The sequence below is a fragment of the Camelus ferus genome, chromosome 32 (assembly GCF_009834535.1).
Source record: "Camelus ferus isolate YT-003-E chromosome 32, BCGSAC_Cfer_1.0, whole genome shotgun sequence".
NCBI lineage: Eukaryota > Metazoa > Chordata > Mammalia > Artiodactyla > Camelidae > Camelus > Camelus ferus.
The window spans coordinates 22,934,703-22,957,080 of NC_045727.1; the positions used below are offsets into that span (position 1 = coordinate 22,934,703).

General features: G+C 55.6%; 1 protein-coding gene across 15 annotated transcripts in view; it reads right to left on the reverse strand.

Moving 5' to 3' along the window:
* The window catches only part of GLT1D1 (glycosyltransferase 1 domain containing 1), a 99,488-nt gene that overhangs the window by 23,538 nt on the left and 53,572 nt on the right, over positions 1 to 22,378 (reverse strand). For 8 of the 15 annotated variants that reach the window (XR_004316673.1, XR_004316672.1, XR_004316670.1 and 5 more), the window contains exon 12: positions 17,554 to 17,652. Coding sequence is in view for 8 of the 15 variants with exons in the window: in XM_032471684.1 (XP_032327575.1) it covers positions 17,554 to 17,652 (99 nt within the window). In the remaining 7 variants the exon portion in view is untranslated. The other 7 variants (XM_032471681.1, XM_032471685.1, XM_032471686.1 and 4 more) reach the window with 3 other exon arrangements.

A 22,378-nucleotide genomic window follows, 5' to 3' on the forward strand; every position in this document is an offset into this window, starting at 1 on the left:
TCAGTGTCACTGATTTCCAAACCGGTGATTAAAGCACAGACATTACGCCTCGGGCCCTTCAGGACTGGCCTCTGACACACTGTCTAGACCCTGTGTTCTGACCGCGGAATCTTTCTCTCTCTCTGAAAAGCTCCTGCTTTGCAGTCCAATAGCTTTGGTTTTCAAGACGGTTGTTTTCTCTCTCGTGAAATTCAAAAGGCTCCTTGGGAATCAGAAAACAAGACTCTGACTCTCTCTTATCTGAGCTCGGTCTGGCGATGTCCATCTCCACCCTCTGACTGCAGTCATGTCAGAAAGGCCCGGTTTTCAGAAGGAACTGCAGAAGTGCGCATCTGGGAGACGGGAGGGCAGGGGGCAGGGCACAGCCGGGAGAAGAGTGACACGGTGATTAGCCCCACGACGGAGGAAGACTCGACTCCCAGTGGACCTTGCGCTTCAACATACGCGCCTTGAAGTACAGAAGCTGCGAAGTGGCCCTCCCACAGGGGCCAGGGCGGTCCCCAGGCTGACCATGAAAGGTCCAAAAGTGGGCGATGAGTCCCAGCCCCTCCCCCAAAGTAGCTGGAATAACCCCCACACTTTTTAGCATTTGAAGTTACTGAGCCCATAAAACTAGCCCCGGCCTCGTGGCCGTGCTCCCGTCTGAGTGAGATGGCCTGCCCTCCGTCTGCGGAGTGCACGTCCCTGAATAAAGCTGCCTCTACTCAACTATGACTCGCTCTCGAATTCTCTTCTGTGCGAAGCTAAGGACCCTCACTTGGCGGGGTGCGTTCCAGAGACTCATCCTCTTCCTCCTCATTTTTCCTGCATCCTCTGTATGTGCATGTGCAAATATATATATATATATATATATATATATATATAAAATTAATATATTGATAAGTTATTCTGCTACCCCAAAAAATTTTCTATTTTTTCGGCAGTATTATAGCATATGAGGTTACCCAAAGAACATTTGTTTCCAGACTGCTGAAAAAAAAAAATTCCAAAAACAAGAAAGCCTCACTGTATTTAAAACCAGTTGATCAAAATTCCACCTGGGTAATACTCATCAGCAAGGAACAATTCTCCTAACTCAGCAATTCATTCAAAATAAATGTGCTGATGTTAAACCTCAGATGAGCAAAATACCCTTCTCCTCTTTTCCCGCTGGTTCGGTGGCTGGGGCCCTGCAAATCTGACAGGAGACAGACGAGCAGGAGGAGAAGGTCTATGCCAGGTCCTCATGGAACCTCGCAGGCATGAAAGGAAAACCTGACAGACGTGGGCAGACCTGGAGCTCACCTGCCCTTTTAATAAAGGGCAAGACATCCGCGGAGAAGGGAGAAGGCAGAGGAAAGGGGCTTTGAGATTCCAGGGGTGATAAGCCGTGGGAAGGTAAACATGCAAAGCAACCAACAGAAGGTAAGTTTCCTTTAGGAAAGCTTGTTCGCGCAGGCCCACCTTGGCGCTGACCTCCGCTCAAAATAACCCTTATGCCAAAGTGGCATATTTGGGGCTCACGTGTTCTGACCCCTTTCCCAAAGCTCCCTCTGACTTGGGTTGGACACTGTGCAGGTGCAGCTAAACTCCTTGGCGTGTAGCTGACGACTGCCTGGGTGGGAGATGGGGACAGTCACACGCGGGGCCGGGGAGAGAGAGAGAAGATGCTCCAAGCAGCCCAGGGGAGCATCCGTCCTGGCTCCGTCCCCTCCCAGCCCCCAGCTCCGGACCCGTTTCAGAGCCTCAAAGTTCCCTCACCTGTAGAATCACGGGGCTGTGGCGAGGAGTCATGGAGACCCTGCAGATAACGCACTGCCAAGTAAGAAACAAATCCTCACTCAGTAAAGAGAGTTTTTATCGGAAAGGATTTTTGAGGCTCAACAGAGAGGACCGTCCAACAACAGGATCTGTGAGCGTCCCATGCGTTTAGGTCAAGTGGGTTCTTGTTTCACTGCGAGGAGTAAGGAAGGCTACAAAGAGCTGGGTGTGGGGAACTGGGGTGAGTGGGAGCGACGGGGCCGGGTGGCCGGCAGGCGGATGCGGTGTCCCGAGGCCAGCCTGTGGGGTCGGGGGCTGTCACGGACCAGCTGTCCGCTGGCTCGGGCTGAGGCCGGACCAGAGCCTGGGGAAGCCGAGGTACCCACAGGGGCATCCACGAGTTCACCCAAGTCACGCGAGGAAGGGTGGTCCTTTGCAGTGGACGAACGTGGCGCGGGGTGGGGGGTGGGGTCACAACCCTTTGACGTCATAAACGTAGCTGCTTTTTCAGCGTGCCATCCTGGTCTGTGTGCCCGCTGGGCCTCCAAGCGCACTGAGGCGGCAGGAGAGAGGGGACGGGGTCCCGAGACGGAAGCAGCCCTCTAAACTCAGTGAGCTGGGGTTTTTTCCCAGCCATGTCTAAAATGGAGAAGTTTGCACCAAATACATTGGAGAGCTAGTCTCCCAGGACTGCTTGGCTCCTCGGCTCGCCAGCTTCTTGTAAACATCTGGTTGTTAACCTTTCTGATTTGGGGAAATATGTCGCGTATTTTTATATTAGATGCCAAAGAAGGAAATCCACTTTAAATGAAGCGTGACTCTCCTGGCGGCGGAGGCTTTCGGCAGCGCATAGAGCAATTTCCAGGGCTCCTATTGAGAAAGGCATCGCAGTGCTCTTTTTTTTTCCCCACCCCGAAGGAGAAAGCTTTTGTAATTCAGCAGAATTGTGCAATTTGTGGGGGGAAGACATTTCTCTCAGCCTGGATTTTTAAGCACTTGTTTATGAGTTTGAAGGACGAAGTAAATTGTAAAATATTCCTTTAAAATAGATTGTGGCCACAGATAAAGCTGAAGTCGTTATTTTTTTAATTGACACCCTCCCCCCTGCCACACACATACCTTTTTTTTTTTTTTTCTGTATTCATTTTTAGCACAAGTCCCTTTAGCGTCTAATAAGATTCTCTTGGAAATTACCTGTCACGCTTCGGAGGTGGTTTTCGTTCTGACTGTTGGGGGTGCAACTGCCCTGTGGATCCTGTACTTAACTGGCTTTTGATCCGCACCCCTTCCTGAGGGTCGACCCCACTCTTTCTCTGAATACTTTGCAGTGGGCATCCACCCAGGTCCACGCTAACAGTCAAGCCCCCTGGGGAGGGAGCCCCCCGAGGCGGGGAGTGTCCCCTGCTGTAGCCTCGGCCAGAGCGCAGCGCCTGCCTCCACGACCACAAGAGACGCTGGCTGAACGGAGGGATGGACGCCCGACTTGTGGGGAGTCCTTGCAGGTAACTTGGACCGTGCAAGGTCTTTGTTCTAAACACTATTTTTGAATATTTTTTGGTGGGGGAGGTAATTAGGTCTATTTATTTATTTTTAGAGGAGACACTGGGGATGGAGCCCAGGACCTCGTGCGTGCCAGGCATGTGCTCTGCCGCGTGAGTGACACCCTCCCCCTCAGCACTGTCTTTAGAACCTAAACACTGTGCAGGTTAGAACTTCATGGCATCTTGTTTTTAACACAAATCCGTGCCGTGTGGCAGTCAGGCTCTGGCTCATGGACCCCTTCAGAAACAATTTCTACTTCCCAAGAGCTTCCAGCGGGAGCAGAGCCCGGCCCACACGCACTCGGGGCGACCAGGGAGACTCTCGGGGGCACCGGGATGACACACAGAGTCAGCACACCCCGTTTGACTGTGCCTTCGGGAGTGGTGTGTCACCTGGCACGGACAAACACTCTCGGGGCTTCGGGCGGACACCCACGGACGCTTTGACGCTTGAGCTTTTAATTTAGGAGCCGCAGGGCTGGAGGTTCTGATCGATGAGGGGGCGCTGGCTGGGGGCTTGTATACGGATGAGACCTTGGGGAGAAAAGGTGGTCTGTGTCGGGATGGCCTTCAAAGCTAAACAAAAACCTTGCGGAAAGCACTTCTCTTGGCATCAGAAGGTATTTGGTAATTAGCAAGCGGTACGGCTGTAACCACTACAGAATGAGAAACCAGTTTATCCCGATGGCTGCCGCACTGCCAGCTCTTCCCCGCAGGCGTCCTTCCCCTCTCTTTTGGTAGGAGACCCCTGGTTTTTAACGGGGTGCGTGGCCGCTGGGAGAAAAGCCTGCATTCCTAAGCAACTGGGCGAAGGCACAGTATGTAACCGGAAACAGGAATTGTTCTGAAACGAGGAGACAAATCTTCCTCCCGCCTCCCACCTAGCTGCAGCCTGGAATCCAGGCGTGATGGCGGAGCCAGGGGAGCAACCTCACACCACGAGGTAGAGGCGGCCATATACTGAGGACGCAGGGGTCCTAGTCCCCGCCACCCGCCCCCCATCCCCGGAGAACATCATACGTGCCTTGTTAAATCTCTACATGATGGGAAAAGAACTGTTTCTCTTCTGCTTCAGCCACTGCCACTCTGGAATCTCCGTCAGTCGTAACCAAATCTGATCCTGACCGACACCCTCCCACTCACCAAGTCCAGTGTAAAGTCGGCCCCTCGTGACGACTGCTGTCCTCTTGAACTTCGCTGCGGAGCGTGGGAAGGGCGTGAGGGCTGCTATGATTCCGGCAGACGCCATCAGCGCCGCCTCTCCCAGCGACCGGCAGCCTGGTGCGCGCCGTGCCTCTCTGCTCCACCCCCCCGTGCCCCCTTAAGTGCACATCCCCTCCGTATCTGAAGGCTCCAGTGTCTCAGTTCTATCTCGAAGCTGACTCTTCCAGTCACCCAAACCTGTGCATCAGCAAATTGGAAACTCCACGCAAAATGTTTCAGCATAAAGTTAACCGAGTATGAAACTGAGGGCGGCCAGAACATTTATAGAAAAGCGTTTTTTTAACCTACTTTGGTATTAAAAACAGCAATTGCATTTAAACCCCTCTTAATGAGGTGCTCCCATGTCAGTACCTCCTTTCAAGGTGCAGGGACGGGAGGGAGGGGCGGGGCCTGCTTCTTCCAGAACCAGGCTCACGACAGGAACAAACACACAGAAGCTATTTTTTTGTGCAGAGGGTGGTGGCACTTTATTCATTTAAAAACAGGCCATTCCCCAAAGGGCCAGAGGCCGGTGCGGTGCTTCTCTGACGACGTGAATGAATGGCGCTGAGGTGCAGTGGAGCCCAGCACGCACACCGGCCTTCACCGGGGCGAGCGGCGCTCCCCGGCGGCCAGCGTTCCCTGCACGGCAGCACCCCCGGCTGGTACCCAGGGCAAAGCGGGGCCTTTTCTCAGGTTGACTTCGCTGACTCCAGACTCAAAGCCGCCAGCCCGGGGCTTGGCCCCCGTTTCTCCCTCCCCCTCCTCCCTGGCCACAGGGGACCCCGGACCCTCGTGACTCTCAGATACCACAAAGGAGGCGGGGTGGGCTGAAGGAGGCCGCTCGCAGGGCTGTGGATCTGGGGCGCAAGGAGCGCCTGCGGGTTCCGTGTGCCTGCCTTTGGGAAGGGACCCTGCTCTGAGACTGAGGCGCAGAACGGAACGGGAAAGGACGTGGTTCGCAATCTGTAAACGTGCTGTTCTCATCCTCAAGTCGCTGGAGTTTAAATCGTTCAAACTGAGTCTTATCCCTTTAAAAACAGGACGTAGGTTTGGCTGTTTATAAAAAAATGATGATTAGGGGGGAAAATGTCCAAGGTACCCTTGAGGCAAGGATGACGTGGGTTTTCCTCCTCCCTCCAGGGTCTGGCGGCATCGGAACAAACGCCAACAAGACGCCTCCTGCGATGGGCTCTGAGCCGGCTTCAGCCCCTCCCTCTGGACGCCCGCGGCTTCCCACCTCGCACGAGAAACAGAGCACCTCACACCCAGCTGTTGCCACGGAATGTTCACCGGACAGCAGGGATTTTAGGGTCCAACAGAGGCAAACACCGCCACCAAAGGCAAACGAGCATGGGATGTGGGGCCGTGGCACCGGCGGGGTCAGGACCTCCTCCCAGTGATGGGTTCGCTTGGCTAAACTCGCCTCGTGTTGGACAGGGTCGTGGGGATCCGGTGCCGGTTCTGGGATGGTCTGGAAGCTGGTGACCAGACCAACACTCAGCCCTGGGTGCTGAACCCCAAAACCCAGGTGACGTGGCCCCTGTTCCAACTGGTTTTCGACTCAAATTCGGCCAGGAGGTGGAGGGAGCCTGCGGGGGGTTGAGGTGGGGGCGGGGTCTGCCTGTTTATCTAGAGGGGGTCAAAAGCAAACGTGCAGAGCCCGGAGGCCCACTTGCAAGTCTGTCGGGGCCCCACTTTTGCTGCAGAGTCTGCACCACGGCAGAAACGCCACCAGGACCCCTCAGCCGACGTGTCTGATTTTTGCTTTTGCTCTTTGAACAGACAATGATGGGTTACAGGTCATCCGAAGACAGGGGAGAGGTGCCTGCGCTGTGACGGCTTACCAACAGACCCCTGCTGTCCTCAGGAAGTCCTAAAGCAGCCCGTCCAGCTCTCTCCCTAGTTCCGCGCAAAACCAGCTCCTCCGCCGCAGGGACCCAGTGAGCTTCTGTGCATCCATGAGGACCGATCTGAAAACACATCTGGGACGTTCTCTGGGAGCACAGCGAGGTCTGGGCTGAACTGTCTTAACAGCTGACTAATCTCTGATTCCAATGAACTGGGCTTAGTTTGGACCAGACGGCCGGGTCCCGCCAGCCCAGGGCCCCGGCTCTGGGTATCTGCCCAGGGCTGTGCCTCGGATGGACGCCGACCGGCACCGCCGACACCCGGCAGGCGCCCTCAGTCCTCAGGGCTTCCCTCCAGCATCCTGACGAGGTGCCCGTAGGTGTCTCTCTCCGCCTGCCACGAATGGTACATCCTCACGTAGTCCCTTCCGTTGGCCACAACTTCCTTTTCTAACGCGGGATCGCTAACCAGCCTCTTTGCCAGCTGAACAAACTCCTGCAAAGAAGGAGATGGAGGAGAGATGGAGGTGAGCAAAGGGGTGAAGGGGGATGGCAAGCGCAGCCGGAAGCCCGTGTCTTTCCTTGGTCCACCTCCCTGACTCGGGAGAAAATGGCCTTTGGGAGAGATGGGAGTTAATACGAACCCTGGGACTGAGTAAACAATTACGCACGCGCCGGGGTGAACGCGCGAGCAAAACACGAGAGTCAGCGATCACGCCCCCTCCCGCCCTCTGCCCTGGACGGCCAAACCCGCAGCTCCTCACAGGGACTAAGAGCCCTTCCGGTGACCCTGAGATGCACAATTTCTCCCCGTTTCCGAGTATCAGCTGAGACAGACGCGAGTGTCTGACTGCAGGATCTGAGGCCCCATCCTCAAGACACCACCACCCCCGTGGCCCTGGGCAAGCTGCTTGACCTCTCTGAGCCCCACACTGCTCGTCTCCAAAGGGGCAGTGGGCCCCGAGGGGTGAGCCCAGCGCTGCCCCTGACTCCACGGGCGGCGGGGGGGGAGGGGTTCGCCTGTCTGGCCTTGACTTTCTAGACTTTTCTTCTGTTGCTCAGGTCCGGCCGGAGAAAGTCTGCCTTGCTCAATGTTGATTGATGAGAATTATTTTCATTTTTAGAGGGTGTTCAGGGGGAGGAGGGGAACGTGCATTATTTATCACACTTGCACGTAAGTCAAAGCAGGGTTCACCAGCCGGGACGCCCGCATTTAAATTCACATCCCACCCCTCGCAGGAGTGATGCTGGGTCTGTTTCGTAACCTCCCTGAGCCTCAGTTTCCCCATCTTTAAATTAGGGACAATAATAGCACCTGCTTTGTAGAGTGCTGAGCAGATGCACTGAGCTAACACAGAGACGTCAGGGCACAGCCCAGCACGGGCCTAGTTCTCGCCACCACCCTGCTTCCGCACCCCGTGCACATTCCACAGCAGCGGTGCCCGGGACTAACACACGGTGTTTTGCTGTTTAAAAGGAACATCCGTGTAGCCTCAAAGTTATTGTTAATTAAACGTTGGGTGATTTTTACAGCTAGCAACATAAACAGCAATGTTTATGACAAAGTGGAATTATATTTTTATGTATTATGTATACACTACAGCAAACTGGTGTTCCATTTATAATAAAAACATATTTATTCCCACCTCACAGGAGAACCACCTTCTTATTAAAATTATCCGAGAGACGCAGAGCTGTGGCACGTTATTTTCGGACGCTGGTCGTATCTGTGATTTATCTGACGCAGACTTCGGCTACAACCCAACCCCCCGGCTTACGTCCCTGCAGAATGCATGACCGACCGTCTTAGAACAGAATCCTGGGTGACAGGGTTTCTAGGAATAGAGTGTGACAGGGTGTACTTCCTTCTTCTCTGTCCGCATGGAAGACGGAGCAAAAACCACAGACTTAGATAAAGCAAGAGACATCTGCGTGAGGTGTAAGACGCATCGTGGCTGTCGGCATACAGCCCTGGGGTGAGAGGTTGAAAGAAAATAAAGAGAAAAGAAAGGACAACCTCACTCTTGAGTTGTCAGAGCCCCTCCCCGAGGCTCCTGGGCTCACACAGCTCCTGCACGACAGCCAAGGCAGCTCTGAGCTCACGCCGGGGACAGGGAGGGAAGCGTGCTGGCACAGAGAGCCGCGTGTGCACAGACGGCACCGCAGCCCCTCCCCCCTCCCAGGCCTGTCTCCTTGCCGCAGGACTTGCCCACCCCTCCCATGAAGGGGGAAGGGGGTCTACTTCCCCAGCTCCCGAGTAGGGGCTGGTCCTGGAACCTGCTTTGACCCGCAGAAGAGGTTAGAAGTGATGTAGCTGGGCCTCCAAGCAAAGCTTCAGAAGGTCTCCCGCTCTGCAGCCTCTCGGAGCCCTGAGGCCACCACCTAAAGGGGCCCGAGTTCCTGGAGGCTGGAAGTCCAAGGTCAAGGTGCTGGCAGATTCCGTGTCTGGTGAGGACCTGCTTCCTGGCGTCACAGAAGGTCGTCTCTTCACGATAATCTCACAGGGCGGAAGGAACGGGGGAGCTTTGTGGGGTCCCTTTGATTCAGGCCTGAATCCCATTTGTGAGGGCCCCACCTCCAGGGCGAACAGACTCTCGGGGCCCCACCTCCTAACACCATCACACCAGAGGCTTGAGCTGCCACGTGGGAATTTGAGGGGTGGGTGGAGGCACACTCAGTCCACGCCGCCTGCGTGTCTTCTAGCAGGTGGTTCTGGGGGGGTCAGGCCATGGGAAGCACTAGTCTAAGATGGACCACTGTGCCTGCCTGATTACTTGGCCACAGAAAAACTGCATCTCACTGAAAACCGCAAGTTGTGAGAATCTTGCTCCGAGGTCCGTCTGCAGAAGTGACAGACACGTGTCTGTCCTATTCATCTCGCACACAGCCCCATTCGGTGGTCGGGTTTCAAGTCCTATCCAGGTGCCACGGTTCACAATGCTGTGTATGGAAACACGGCCACACGGCATCCCACGGGCCGGCGTGCGTGGCGGCGACGTCGTGGGGACCCCGCAGAAGAACGTACAGTCTCGGCATGACTCAGCCGGAGCGTTTGACCCATCTTTTAAATGTGCAGCGGCAATAACCAATTGGTGTGTGTGGGGGGGCTGCCGCGTGTTCACGAGACAACGTGATGGTGAAAGACGGGCTCACTTGAAAACAAACAGCAGAAACAGTGAGCAGGCGCACGTGCAGGTGTTGGGGCAGGAGAAGCCAACCTGGGCGGGTTTCGAAGCAACCGCTCAGGAGACCATCCCCGTCCACACCGACGGCTCCAAGCAGAGCCGGAGAAGGTGGGCGGGGCTCGCCCCTGACCGTGGCCCTGGCCGTGGCTGAGACGGCGGCAGCTGGAAGTCTGGTCTGTCTCCTTCCCAGTGATCCGGTCCAGGACTGGTCACTACACAGTCTAGCAGTGGGTCCCGTTCGCGCACTCCGTGAGCTCCGGCCCTTTTGCAGGACAATTCCTGAGCTCGTGTCTGCCTCGTGTCTCATCCCCAGACCCCTCGAGACCCAGGGGTGATGGAGTGGAGCCCTGGATGCTCTGGTGTGTGTTCTAGACCACGGTTCTCGGGGGGCACATGTGAGGGAGCGGGAAAAGGGCGGTGAATGGGCACGGACCACTTGGTGACAAAGTGAACTCCCTCTCAATTCCCTCCCGCCCCTGAGTCAAGGAGGCAGCCTCCATGAGGGGTCCCCTGTCCTTTAACTTCTCAACATGACACCTGGGTCTCTGGCCAAGAGCCTCCCGTGGGGGCCAGAATCTGCCGAATTGAATAATAACCACAGCCCACGCTTAACAAGAGCTTGCAACCAGGTAACAGATCATGTTTCAGAATCCAGGATGTGGGGGTTTTAAATAATGTGGTTTATGTACACTTTTACTAACATAGGCCCTCCTGAGGCAGCGCCCCATAGACGACACATCAGAATTTTGGAATCAGACAGATGAACAGTCTCGCTCAGCAGGGCAGACAAAGCCACAGAACGCCACATCCAGCTGAGAGACGAGTTTGCTGCCAGGTGAGTTTTGGCGCCCAACTTACTAAAAATAAAACCGCTTTTCAAGTGCTTTTCTTGGATTTCAGAATTGCAGGAAAGGGACTAGGACTCTTGTGATCACTGTGACTCCTTTCACAGAGAGACACAAACAGGGGCACAGAGAGGCCCAGGAACCTGCCCGATGTCACACAGGAGAAAGTGACAGAAACGGGAATTGAACTCAGGCAGCCCCAGAGCCCAGGTCCTCCTCCTCCAGGCTCAACAGCTTCCCAGGGCGATGGAGCAAAACCCACTAAGCCACCGCATGGATCGGTGAGCTCCGGGAACGGCTGGTTAAGCTGGAAGCGAGGCTGGTGAATGTTCGCTTGTGTTTCTCACTCTCTTGCCTCCCAGATTCCTATCAGGGCACCATTTCAAACAGACAAGCTGGCAGAAAACCGCTCTTGCTGCTCTGGCGTGCTTCAGAGGCAGGGGAGAGGAAGGCATCAGGGAGGAGAGGGAGGAGAGTGAGGGGAAGCTCTGGGAGAAGAGGGCAGCCCAGAAGACGAGCACGGAGCAGGGATGCCAGCGGCAGGACGTCAGAGGGAAAGAGAAAAACCCGAAAATGAGTCTGCAGTTAAGTCCCTCTGGTTGTGCTCTGGGGAGGAGGCGTGAACGCAACGCTCACAGGCTGCATCACCCAAGGAAAGCCGACTTCAGCGAGGCCGTGGGAAGAAGGGTGTAGAGAGCGACACCGCCGGGCAGAGCTCAGGGGCGAAGGCCACTCCAGCTGCTGCAAAGGCTCCCGATCGGAATTCTCCTGCCGAGGCCACAGTGGCTGCCACATCCCCCAAAACCCACAGTCAGCCCCCACACGCCACCTGCATGAGTTTTTGTGAGCTGGACCTTGGCTGGTGGCCACTGTCCTTGTGCACGTGAATGTCCTCACGCCCGCCCGATGCCTGGTGGACACAATTCTTTCTCCTGCAGACCGTAGCCGCCAAGCGTGCCTTCCGGTCACGTTAACTCCACGTCCTGCATTTCTTGAACCAGCAAGCTCCGGGAATGGCAGGAATCAAACAGAACACGAGTTCCTGAGGGACAAACAACTCAGTCATCATGATGAAGACACTCTATCTCTTGTGCGTAAGTGCTGGAGGGAGGGACAGGTTGGAACGTCTCTACACTTACGAGACCAGGAACAAGGATGGCTTTCCCATGTGTGTTTAGGCTAAGACCTGCGATAGCTGATACAAAAGAGCTGATGGCGTGTGTTATGAGACCAAGAGGCTGTTAATTCCCGGTACGGCAGGGATAAATCAGTCCTGTACTTTTCGTGTATGTGTCTGAAAAGGAGTTCTCAAAAAACACGAGGCTGTCTGAGAACTGTAAATTATGGGTATCTTTGAACTGCATGTTATGTGGTCCATTTTTCTGGCCCACCCAAGTCATCCCTCTCCATGTGTGTCCCCTGCCATCTGTGTCATCCTGACCCCAGGGACCAGGCCAGATTCCACGAGGATCATGTGTCTCTGCACTGAGCCCGATTCCAGGGCTTAAACCCAGGAGCTCTGTGTGTTCTCCAGCCCCCAAGGGGCCGCCGCCGACTCCACCCCACGGTCAGCACCATGAAGACAGTTAACTCCGTGGACTTGTAACGTTCCTCTGAGGCAAAAGGACAGGGCGCCACCCCACATGCTTTCTGATGAGCTTCAATATCTCCATCTTGCAGAGGGAGAAACATGTCCAGGATCACACAGATTCCAAGGGGCAAACTCAGGATCCAAGCACAGCTCTGCCTGATCAAAAGTTTGGACGCTGATCTTTCTCCAAAACGCTTGTTTCTTCCAAACAATAAATTGCTGATTGACTATCAAAGTTGTAAAACAAAACAGTCTTAATCAAAGCGTAAGTCCATGGTGAAAGCAAAGAGCATTGGTCGGAACGTAACACACACTCGATAAACATGAGCTGTCATCATCATCATTCCCAAAGTTACCATTATTTTAATAGTTGCCTGAAAAACAAACAGAACCTCCCAGCCAGATTAGTTTGGGCCACACTTTAAAAGTCTGTCCTTGAGAGAGAATATAGATTTGCGGGGTTTCTATTAAATGTCAAGTGGATTTTAATTTTGAAGCTATAAAACGTAGTCATGAAATAGCTCCATTTTTTTTCTTCTTAAAAACAAAAAGAATGGGATTGTTGCGGTAACAACAGCAGCAAAAAGTCAATGTTTAGCAGGTTTGGAAAGTTCACATAAATTACGGTTTCCTGGGGGTGAGGTGTATAAAAATAGAGGTTATTTTGTTCCAACCACAGCTGAAGGTTTTTAATCATCGTTTTGTTAAAAATCCAAAATACGCGTTTTTGCCTGCGGTTCAGAAGGCTTTCCTGATAAGCTCCCCAAAGCAAACTTCCCTTCCTTCCAAATTCCCTATTATCTTTATGCAAATAGTTGTCAGGCCAGGTTCTTGCCTCCCCCCTTCATCTGTCAACCGACGCTCAGTGCCAGGCGCTGTCCGAGGTGCTGGGGCTGCGAGTGCCAGGCGCTGTCCGAGGTGCTGGGGCTGCGGGGTGAGGAACACAGAATCCTGCCGGTGAGGCACCCGTCCCGGTTTAGAGGGGAGGGCACCGCTCCGCTCCTGTGGACGTTTTCAGGGGGTGGGGGCGTGGCTGGGGAAATAAAGGTGGCCACAAAGGACCCAACCAACACCTGAGCACCTGAGCGAGCCGACACGGCAGTGATCAAAGCCGGGAAAGGAGTAAAATGCAGAAAGGTAGCAAAGGGGGTGGGCCTCTGGGCCAGGTGGTCCGGATGGAGCAGGTCCCACTGAGGAGAGGCCCGCGGGGGCAGAAGCACCCAGCCGGAGGAAGATCACGGGGAAGACACTCCGACGGAGGAGATGGAGGAGCAGAGATGGTCTGTGAGGTGCGAAGCAGGCAGGTCAGGGTGGAGGGCAGAGGCGAGGTCGGGCCAGCTTGGTGACCATCGTGAAAAGTTTGGGCTTCATCCCAAGTGCTCCCCTGGGGCACTTCAGCAGGGATGTCTGCACTCCCTCCCCGACTTAAGCTGTGGGTTCCCAAGGACATGTCTCTAGCTGCCCCCACCCAACTGCACGGTGGGTTCATCTTTCTGGCTGCTCACGGAGCACTGGAACAGAGCAGGGAATTCAGAGGAAAGAGACACAAGGCCCTCCGGCATCCCCTTGGATGGGCTTCCGTCTTCTCAGATGTGAGGCATCGCGACCTCAGCCGTTCTTCAGAGACCCCGCCTGCATCAGCAGTTCTCTACCGTCTGCTGCAGCAACGTGGGTGCCACTTAAAAATCTTCCCTGGGGGGAGGGCAGAGCTCAGTGGTGGGGCACCTGCTCAGCATGCATGAGGTCCTGGGTTCAACCCCCAGTGCCTCCACTGAGAGATAAATAAATGAACCTAACTACTCCCCTCTGCCCCAAAGTCTCCCCTCGCCTTCCTCCCGGTGCTAGTCTTCTCCTGGTGCAGAACAAACGCTGTCTATTACATCCTGGTTTCTGGAGGTCCGAAGCCCCGGCCTGGGTAGTTCCTCAGGTCAGCAACTCACGAGATGAGCTCCTATCTGGAGCTCGGGGTCCTCTTTGAGTCGCACACGGTTGTTGGCAAAATTCAGTTCCTTGTAGTCCTGGGACCAAAGCCACCATTCTCTTCCCAGCTGTTGGCAGTGTGGGGGACGAGGGGGCTGCTCTCAGCTCTTAGAGGGGACCCCAGTTCCAGCGAGGGGCACTCAGCCGGGCCACTCCTCCCCTGGGGCAGGTGGTCGCCAGCCAGCCGTAACCCACTGGGGACTCCATGTCTTGTCTCAGACACCGGAGCTTCCACCACCTGTCCTGGCACAAGCCACGTTCCAGTCAGCTCCTCCTTTTCTATTCCATCCACCCATCCCTCGGTCACACCCATTTATCTACCTCGGGTCTCTTCCCTGAAGACCTCACTTCTGCCATCCAGGCTGATCGGCGCATTCAGGTCGTGCCTGCTGGTGCATCTTTTACCTTCCAAGGCCAGATCTGCGCTGACACAGGGGTCCTGGGGGCCTTCACCGTGCCCAGAACCCACCGCGGTTCCCCTCTGGGTGTCCCACATGCTGCAGCCTTCTCCACCTTCAGAGGTGCCAGATGCGGAGGCCCTAACGGGAGCACAAAGACCGAGCTCCTGGAAGGAGGAAGCAAGAGGCCAGGGTCCTGGTGATTGGAAAACACTCCCCACCTGGGACGCCCACCGAGTCCGCGGTCAGGGAGAAAGTCACGTGTCGGCTCCCATGGTTGGTTCTGTTTTAGAAATAGGTTCATGAAAGGGACAAAGGGATACAGGGTGCCCTGTAACAACCATTCCTACCCTTCAGGCAAAGCGTCTGTGAAGTTCCTTTTCCGTTGCGACAAGGAGGTGAGCGGGGTATGAAATGCACAGTCTACCACATAGCATCTCAGTTCAGGAATAAAAACAAAAGCAGAACCACTAACTCCAGATTTAGCAAGGATGTGAACAGCATTTACGGTAAAAAAAAAAAAAAACTATATATACATTTATAGATACAGATACATAGATAACTTTATCTATTCTATCTATACACATAAAACCTTTACAAGTGTCGACTGAAATGAACGCACAGCCAAAAAGTTAAGAGTTACGTTTTATCTGGCGGGAGGACTCGGGCCGGGATGACAGCGCCTCAGATGGCTCTGCCGGACGGCTCTGAAGAGGTGGGGGAGGAGCTAGGACATATAGGAGCTTTACAAGAGACCAGGGAGTTGGAACATTAAAAGATGACTTGTTAACTAAAGAAACCAGGCATCTCAAGTTAAAGAATTTAGTGCTTTTCTGTGTATGGGAGGGAGCAAACATTTGTGCTCATTGTATTCATTCCTTTGACAAGCACCCAGCTATCTAGGGCCAGTGTCCTGTCCTTTCTTGTTCTGAGCCCCCTCAGAGGGCACCACTGGGAGTGGCTGCAGAGGCCGGGCTGCAGGCCTGTCCTCGCTGGGGGGTGGCGGCAGCCGCTGAGGACTTGACGGCTTCAGCATTCTTTGTGTACTGATCTGGTTCGCAGTGTTTTTGTTCACACGGGGCTGGCACTCTGGCCTGAATCTCTTCCTAGTAAGTGAGGTGCTGCTTCTCACACAAACCTGAATGCACGTCTGAAATATCACAAACCCTGGCAACCAACCAGCGGCTAATTTCATCTCAACACCTGAGCCCGGACGACCAGAACCACAGCCGGAGACTTCTCCAACACACATATTTGTTTCTGAAGCGCGGCTCCCGCCCTGCGCGAGGTCCGAGCCTGAGTCCAACGGTAAAGCAAAGCTGTGTGTGGCGTCCGTGTCTAGCGCACTTTTTCAAAATGCGTTAAAAAAAATTGCAGCCTCCCCTGTGTGAAACCTAGAGCGTTTCGGGGTTTTTTGTTGTTGTTGTTTTTTGGGTTTTTTTTTTTAAAACAAATAACATCCTGTGTAAAATGAAAGTTAAAGCATTGGAACCAAAAATAAGCCTTGGCCTTGACTCTGGGAATGCCGCGGGGCCGTGTCTGGGGGCTCTCAGGAAGCCAGCAGCCGGCGGACGGGACTCGGCGTTGCCAGAAACAGGACAGTTATTTGCAAATATTAAAAGGAAGACCTTACAAAAACCGTGACGCGAAATCAGGAGAGCCTGACTGCCCTTGCTCTGGTGTCCAGCCCGACACACGCGTTTATAAACCATCAGCTGTTCACACACTCGCTGATAAAGTCACAGTGCTCTGAAATTGAGCTATAAAATAAACAGACATTGTGTTTGGGGAGACGAAAAACAAAACCTCTCTGCCAACGTGGAGACAACATTCTATGACCTACAGCTTGGCCGGCGCTGATTTTGAGGGATGCAAAACGTGGTAAGAAGCAACGAGCCTTTGTCTGGAGAGTCAGCAAGTAACTGCTACACGCTCCTCGGGCCCCGGCATCGTTTTGGCGTTTAGGGGCTACTATTTAAAGAAAAGGCGTTAGCGTTAGGTGTGCCTTTTGGGGGGGAGGTGACAGACAAGCCCTGGGCCCGACCTGTGCTCTTCCCACTGGCTTCCCAGGTGGGCGGCCGCGGCCGCCCAGCACCGCGTGACATGCAGCGACCTCCAGTCCCCACCCACACGCCGCCCAGCGGGAAGCTGTCATCTTGTTTGTGTGACTCGGTGATCAGCAGGCAGTGAAATGAAGGGGTGATAGGAAGGGAGGGGGAAACCATCCAGCAGTAAGCATTCGCTGTAGGAAAGTCTGAAAAATGGAACTTCCAAATATTTGAGCTGACCCCAGCTTTTAAGTATAAATCCCCACATCTCTGCATAGAACATGTGCTGATTTTCAAATGTAGCGCCTCAGAGAACAAAGGAGGCGCCCGAGACCCCTCTCTGCTGCTGCAACGCCCTCCTTTGAGGGTAACGGTGCCCGAGGCTCCGACCGCCCGGCCCAGTGCGTCAGCCGCCTCAGCCCCCGTCACGCCTCTGAGAGCGAGAGTTACCACTGGAGCCGAGGGTGCAGCTCAGCGGTAGAGCGCGTGCTCACCGTGCACGGGGTCCTGGGTTCCGTCCCCAGCACCTCCAGCAAAAAATAAAATAAATTAAGCAAATAAAGAGACTCAGGCCAAGGCCACCCCCACGCCCTGCACACGGTCCCAAGGGCTTCCAGTGCAGCTACATCCCGGGAGCCTCAGCTCCTGGTGAACAGGACCCCGTCACATGAGTCCCAGGAGGTCCAGGCACCCACGTGTGCCCCAAATGACCCCTAGGTCCACCACCTGAACCCACTGCCAGATGCACCGGCCTTTATTTCCATTTCAGACGCACACCTGCCTACGGACAAGTGTTGGCACGACCACCCTGACTCTTCCACACACTGTCTCGGGGGGCTGCTTGTGACCAGCCCCGTGACCCTCTCCTGAACACCAGGAGGCGTTCTCGGGGCACAGGGCTGTATCTGAGGAGCCCCCACTCCAGACGCGTCTTGAGCAAGTCACGGTCTCCACCAGCAGCATCAGAAAACAGAACCCAGGAACTTCCGTCCTAGGTGTCTTCTGGTCACACGCCCAGGTGGCTGCCTGCGTGACAACAGGGACACTGTGCCTCTCCCGGTTATGAAAGGAGGACCGAGAGCTCCTCGCAAGGGCGCGCATCACAGACTCCCTGAGCGGCTCGCGGACGAAGATGACTCAGACCAGCCGAGCACCCGGGGCCCCCCCCTTACCTGCGGGTCAGAGAACAGCAGTCCGGTGACCTCATGCGTCACCACAGCCGCGTTCCCAGGGATGTTCCGCGCCAGCACCGGGACTTCCAGATCCATTGCCTAAAAGAATGTACAAAGAGGGAAGGAGTCAGGAGTGGGGGCCGAGGAGCGGGGGGAGGTGGCGACCATTTTAAGAGCTTCTCTGGCAAGATGAGCCAATTTGTGGGGGAATAACTCCTTCTGTTAACTGGACCCCTGGCACCGCACAGAAAGCACCGCCTGACAAAATTCTTTCTCAACCCAAAGCCCGCGTTTTCAAACTACGCACAGAATCTTCGTGACGTCCTGCGCCTGCCAGTCCTGGAAAGCTCTGTACTGTCACAGTCCGTCTGCCCTAATGGCTGCAACATCACAAAGAAACCCCTCTCTCCAGATGCCCAGCGGACACCTCTTCAGAGGCAGCGTGGAGTACACGTTGCTAGTCACCGTCTACTTTCCCCGATGAGTGCCGCTCTTCCAGTTCACGCAGCGGTCCCCCAGCACGCACCCCACGGGCAGGAGGAACACGATTTATCGTCCTGATGATTCCCTAAGCAGCCTTTTCACTCCCGGAGGGCTGGGTTGCTGCCCGGAGGCGCCCTGGCTGGTGGGGGGCGGGGGGGACGTGTCACCAGCACTCTGGCTCTGACGATACACAAGCACATAGTAAGTGCTGTGGATCTGCAGGTGGTGCCTAACTTGAGGTCATAAATCCCTGGCCCCGAAGGGGTGACACGTGGCTTTCAAAAACGTCAGGTTACCCGATCTCAGCCGCTTCGTACACAGCGGCAGGAATCTCCATGACACCAGGGACCACCAAGTGGCCCACATGCCCAGAGCCGGGCGGGACACACGGTCAGTGTCCATCAGACACTTGTGGGGAGAATGACCCAGAAGCATCCGGACATTAGCTGTAAGTCAGGGGTTCGCTCCGTGGGCATCAGCGCGCTTCCTGGTGGGTTCACCTGGGTTTCGGTTCTATGTCACCCAGGACAGTCTGCATTTGAGACCCAGGCCCTAGCTGGGGGAGGGGGAGAGTGGGACACCCCTCCATTCCGGCCCCCGAGGTTATTCTGTCCCCACCACCGGGGGGGGGGGCAGCGCTGGCACGCCACTTGGAGGGGCCTCCCTGCTCGTCCCGGGCCGCACCCCGGCCTTCCCGGGACAGCGACGGGCCTCTGCCAGGCTCTCCTGTCGGCATTTCACGATCACAGAAGGTCTCCAAGTCGTGATTTTCTGCTTCCGTCTTGCAGGGTGAAGGCAGGGACCCTCTGTGGCCGTTACACTCAGTAACGCGGAAACCCAGCAGCACAGGGGAGGAGTAACCAGAATGGCCACATCTCAGCACGAGGGTCACAAGCGCCCTCCGACCCCGCCGGCTGGGACACTTGGGTTCCCCAGACTGCGGGCGTGACCTGGAATTTCGGAGGAGAGCTCGGGCCAGGAATCACGAGACCTTGGTCCTGCACGGCAGCGGCTTCGCCGCCGGCTGACACGGTGGGTCTCAGATTCACTGCTCGTCACAGTCACTGGGAGACACGGACGTTCGACGCCCGGTACCGGACCTCTTCCTGGGCCCGTTTTATCACTTGGGAACGAGGGAGTAACCTTTGCAGAGTGAATGAGAAACTCAGACGTCACTTAGCACAAACACCACTTAGGTGGTGGGTGGCTCCAGCCGACGGGGACGCTGACCACGTAAGTTATGGGTGGTACTATAACTCCGGTGAGGGGGACAACGTGACGTGTGATGGTTCCCTTCTGTGCACGTCACCCCATTTCGGTCATGAGCTGGCTCGGCCAGCAGGACGCACGGTGATTTCATTTCCAGGTGTTTGTCAACTGACTGCAGAATGATCCTCATGGATGAGGCCTTCCAGATCGTCTCATCCCAGCCCACAAGCTCCTCTGAGGGCAGGGGCTCGGGAGAGGCTGAGCGCACACACCAGGGCAGAGCTGGCCCCGTTTCCACCGTCCTCGATCCCAGGCGGCCCCCGGAGCACTTTCAAATTCAAACCGTACAGTTGTCCACTGATTCAGGGTTAGCACCGGTACGTTTCAGATGCCCTGGCAGACACACAGACCGAGAGGGGAGTCTACAGACGGAGATGCAGAGACAGAGGTGTAGGTCAGCAACATCGGCCACCGGAGGGTCTCGGACCCGAAGGATGACAGAGTTCACACCCCCGTTTCGGGCAAAGGAGACCCCATCACGCCTCCTGCTGCAGAGACTTAACTTCCACATCAACTCAGCCAGCGCGCACCAAGCACCCAACACACCCGCAGGGCCCCGTGCCACCGAGCCCGCCCGTTCCTTGTCCCGCACTCAGCAAACAGTCATTGTCAGCCTGCAGGTGGCAGGACGAGGGAGGCTCGGCTGATGAGGCCAGCGGGTAAAAGGGAGGGTCAGAGAGGGGACGCTGCGCGGGGCTCGGCCTGCTCGGTCCAGTTGGTGCTTGGTGATCACAGACGGCGCTGGGCTGGACTCCGGGGGAGGGTCCAAGAAGGCAGGGGACGCGCTCCTTGCCTCCGAGGGAGGCTGTGTTTCAGCAGAAGAGATGAACTGCCCCCTGGAAATCTCCCATTGGCAGCAACGTGGACGGACCTGGAGGGCGTTGTGCTAAGTGAAGTGATTCAGACAGAGAGAGACAAGCACCGTGTGATGTCACGTATGTGTGGAATCCAAAAACACAGCACACTGTTGGATAGAAGAGCAGCAGACTCGCAGAGGCAGACGAACCTAGCGGCCGCCAGCGGGGCGGGGGCAGGGGAGGCGCTGTCCAGCACAGGGAACGGGGCCGGTGCTTTACAGTAGCTACTAACGGGGTATAACCCCCAAAACGGTGACATCAGCTACACCTCAATAAAAAAAAAAAGAAAGAAATTCAACCTGGGCCGTGACACTGTGAGTTGGGAGGAGACACTTAAATGCACTCCGGAGGCCGGAAGCCTCCAGAAAACCAACTCTGACGTCATCTCTTAGCAAACAAACCGTCTTTAAGAAAAGAGGCGCCTTACGAACGGGTAAGCACGTGGAAATGGCATTTTCGCCCACCAAGACGCGGCGTGAAGGAGCTGAGGGCTGAGTCTCAAGTCCCTTCCCTCAGGTGTGACGCCACCTCCTCTGAAAGTAACTGTGTCTTCGGGAGAAAGCAGGCCCCGGGACACGCCGGCGCCGGGAAGGCGGCCCTGGTGGGAGCCGGGCCGTGAGGTCTTGTGCCAGACGGTGCCTGGAGGCGCGTGAACAGAGAAAGGAGGAGGGGCGGGAGCGAGGTGCCCGGAGCAGGGAGCCCTTCAAACCCGGAGCCGGGAAGAGGGAAGGGGCGGCGCCAGGCGATCCAGCGTCTGGTCCAGCCTGCGGTCCCTGGGCTCCTTTCACCCCCGATGAGCCCCTCAGCCTTCCACCGGGAGGGTGGGAGCGTCACCCTCAGCCTTCCTGCACACCTCTGTCTCTGGGCCACCGCCTCCAGCAGGGCCGACAGAGCTTTCCAGAGGCACGGCCCCCAGTCCACGCTGCCGAACAGCCTTGAGAAGCCGAGCCGCCAGGGCTCCACGCCAACGCGGTAGAGTGGGCTTTTGAAGGACGCCATCACCTGTATTTACGGTTTCTTCAAGCTTCAGGGGGAATTCCGATGCACATTGAAGCTCCGTGGTCCAGGTTTCCTTGCAGAGACGTCTGCCCACACTTCACTGGCCTCGACTGAGAGTGCGGGCAGGACAAAGATCCCTGCTGGCCAGGTGGGGGCGCGGCCGGTCCCACTGTTTCCCTGATGTGCAGACACAGGGCAGGCGGGGGCGCGGCTGGTCCCAGTGCCCCCCAATGTGCAGACACAGCGCACTTACGTCATTGGGCTGGAGCCCTTCTTCACCGAGACGCCAAGGGCATCGCAGGTGCGGCTGTCGGATGCAACACTATCTTGCACCTTGAAAAACACTGCCCTCCCCTGCAGCCAAGCTCAAAGCCGGCAGCACCCTTCCCATTGTGACAACTCAAAAGGCCCTTCACTTTTTAAGGTGGGAAGGGCCCCGTCTGCCATGCATACCTTGACACTAGCCAAGGTCACACGACGGTCACAGCCGCCCTCGAGAAGCCCTGAAATGAATCTTTAATCCCTAGGACCTGGGCTTGGAAGCTGAGAGCCCGAGAATTATCTCCTTGTGACTCTGCTTTAGCAGACGACCTTCCTTTCCCCTGCGCAGTGAAAGCTTTGATCTGGAGGTTAGTGTGTGTGTGTGTGTGTGTGTGTGTGTGTGTGCGCGCGCACGTGTAATCCATGGCAGAGAGGAGACACTAGTGAGGAAGACTAGGATAAAAAAAATAGTAACAATGTTTTGTATTCTTTTAACTTAATTCTAGGCAGAATTCAACTTCGTAACAAGCCCACAGTGGAGACAACAGATTCGTTGTGGGAACGTTCACGCCACTGCCCACGTGTCCAGCTAGAGCTCGATCTTTGGATTTTACCAGCAAGAAACATGTTTAATCAAATGGGCTTTTTACACGCTTCCGTGACAAAACAAATCTCATCCCGCGAGGTCAAAAGGCCGTTTCCTTCAGAAGTGGTCACACGTTTATTCCGTGAGGAACTGCTTTGGCCATCCGAGCAGATTCTAACGAAACACACCCTTTATGACGCCTCTGAAGTCAGCTTCATTCGGAAGCCCTCAGCCCGAAGGCTGTTTTGGAGGTTTCAAAGGGAACTCTGTCGGTGCTCCGAGATGGCCAGGACTGCCAACAGCTGCCTCTCCTCCTTCCCTTTGAAGCCGAGGGGACTTGACAGCGAGTCGCCTGCAGTGAAATGCTGGG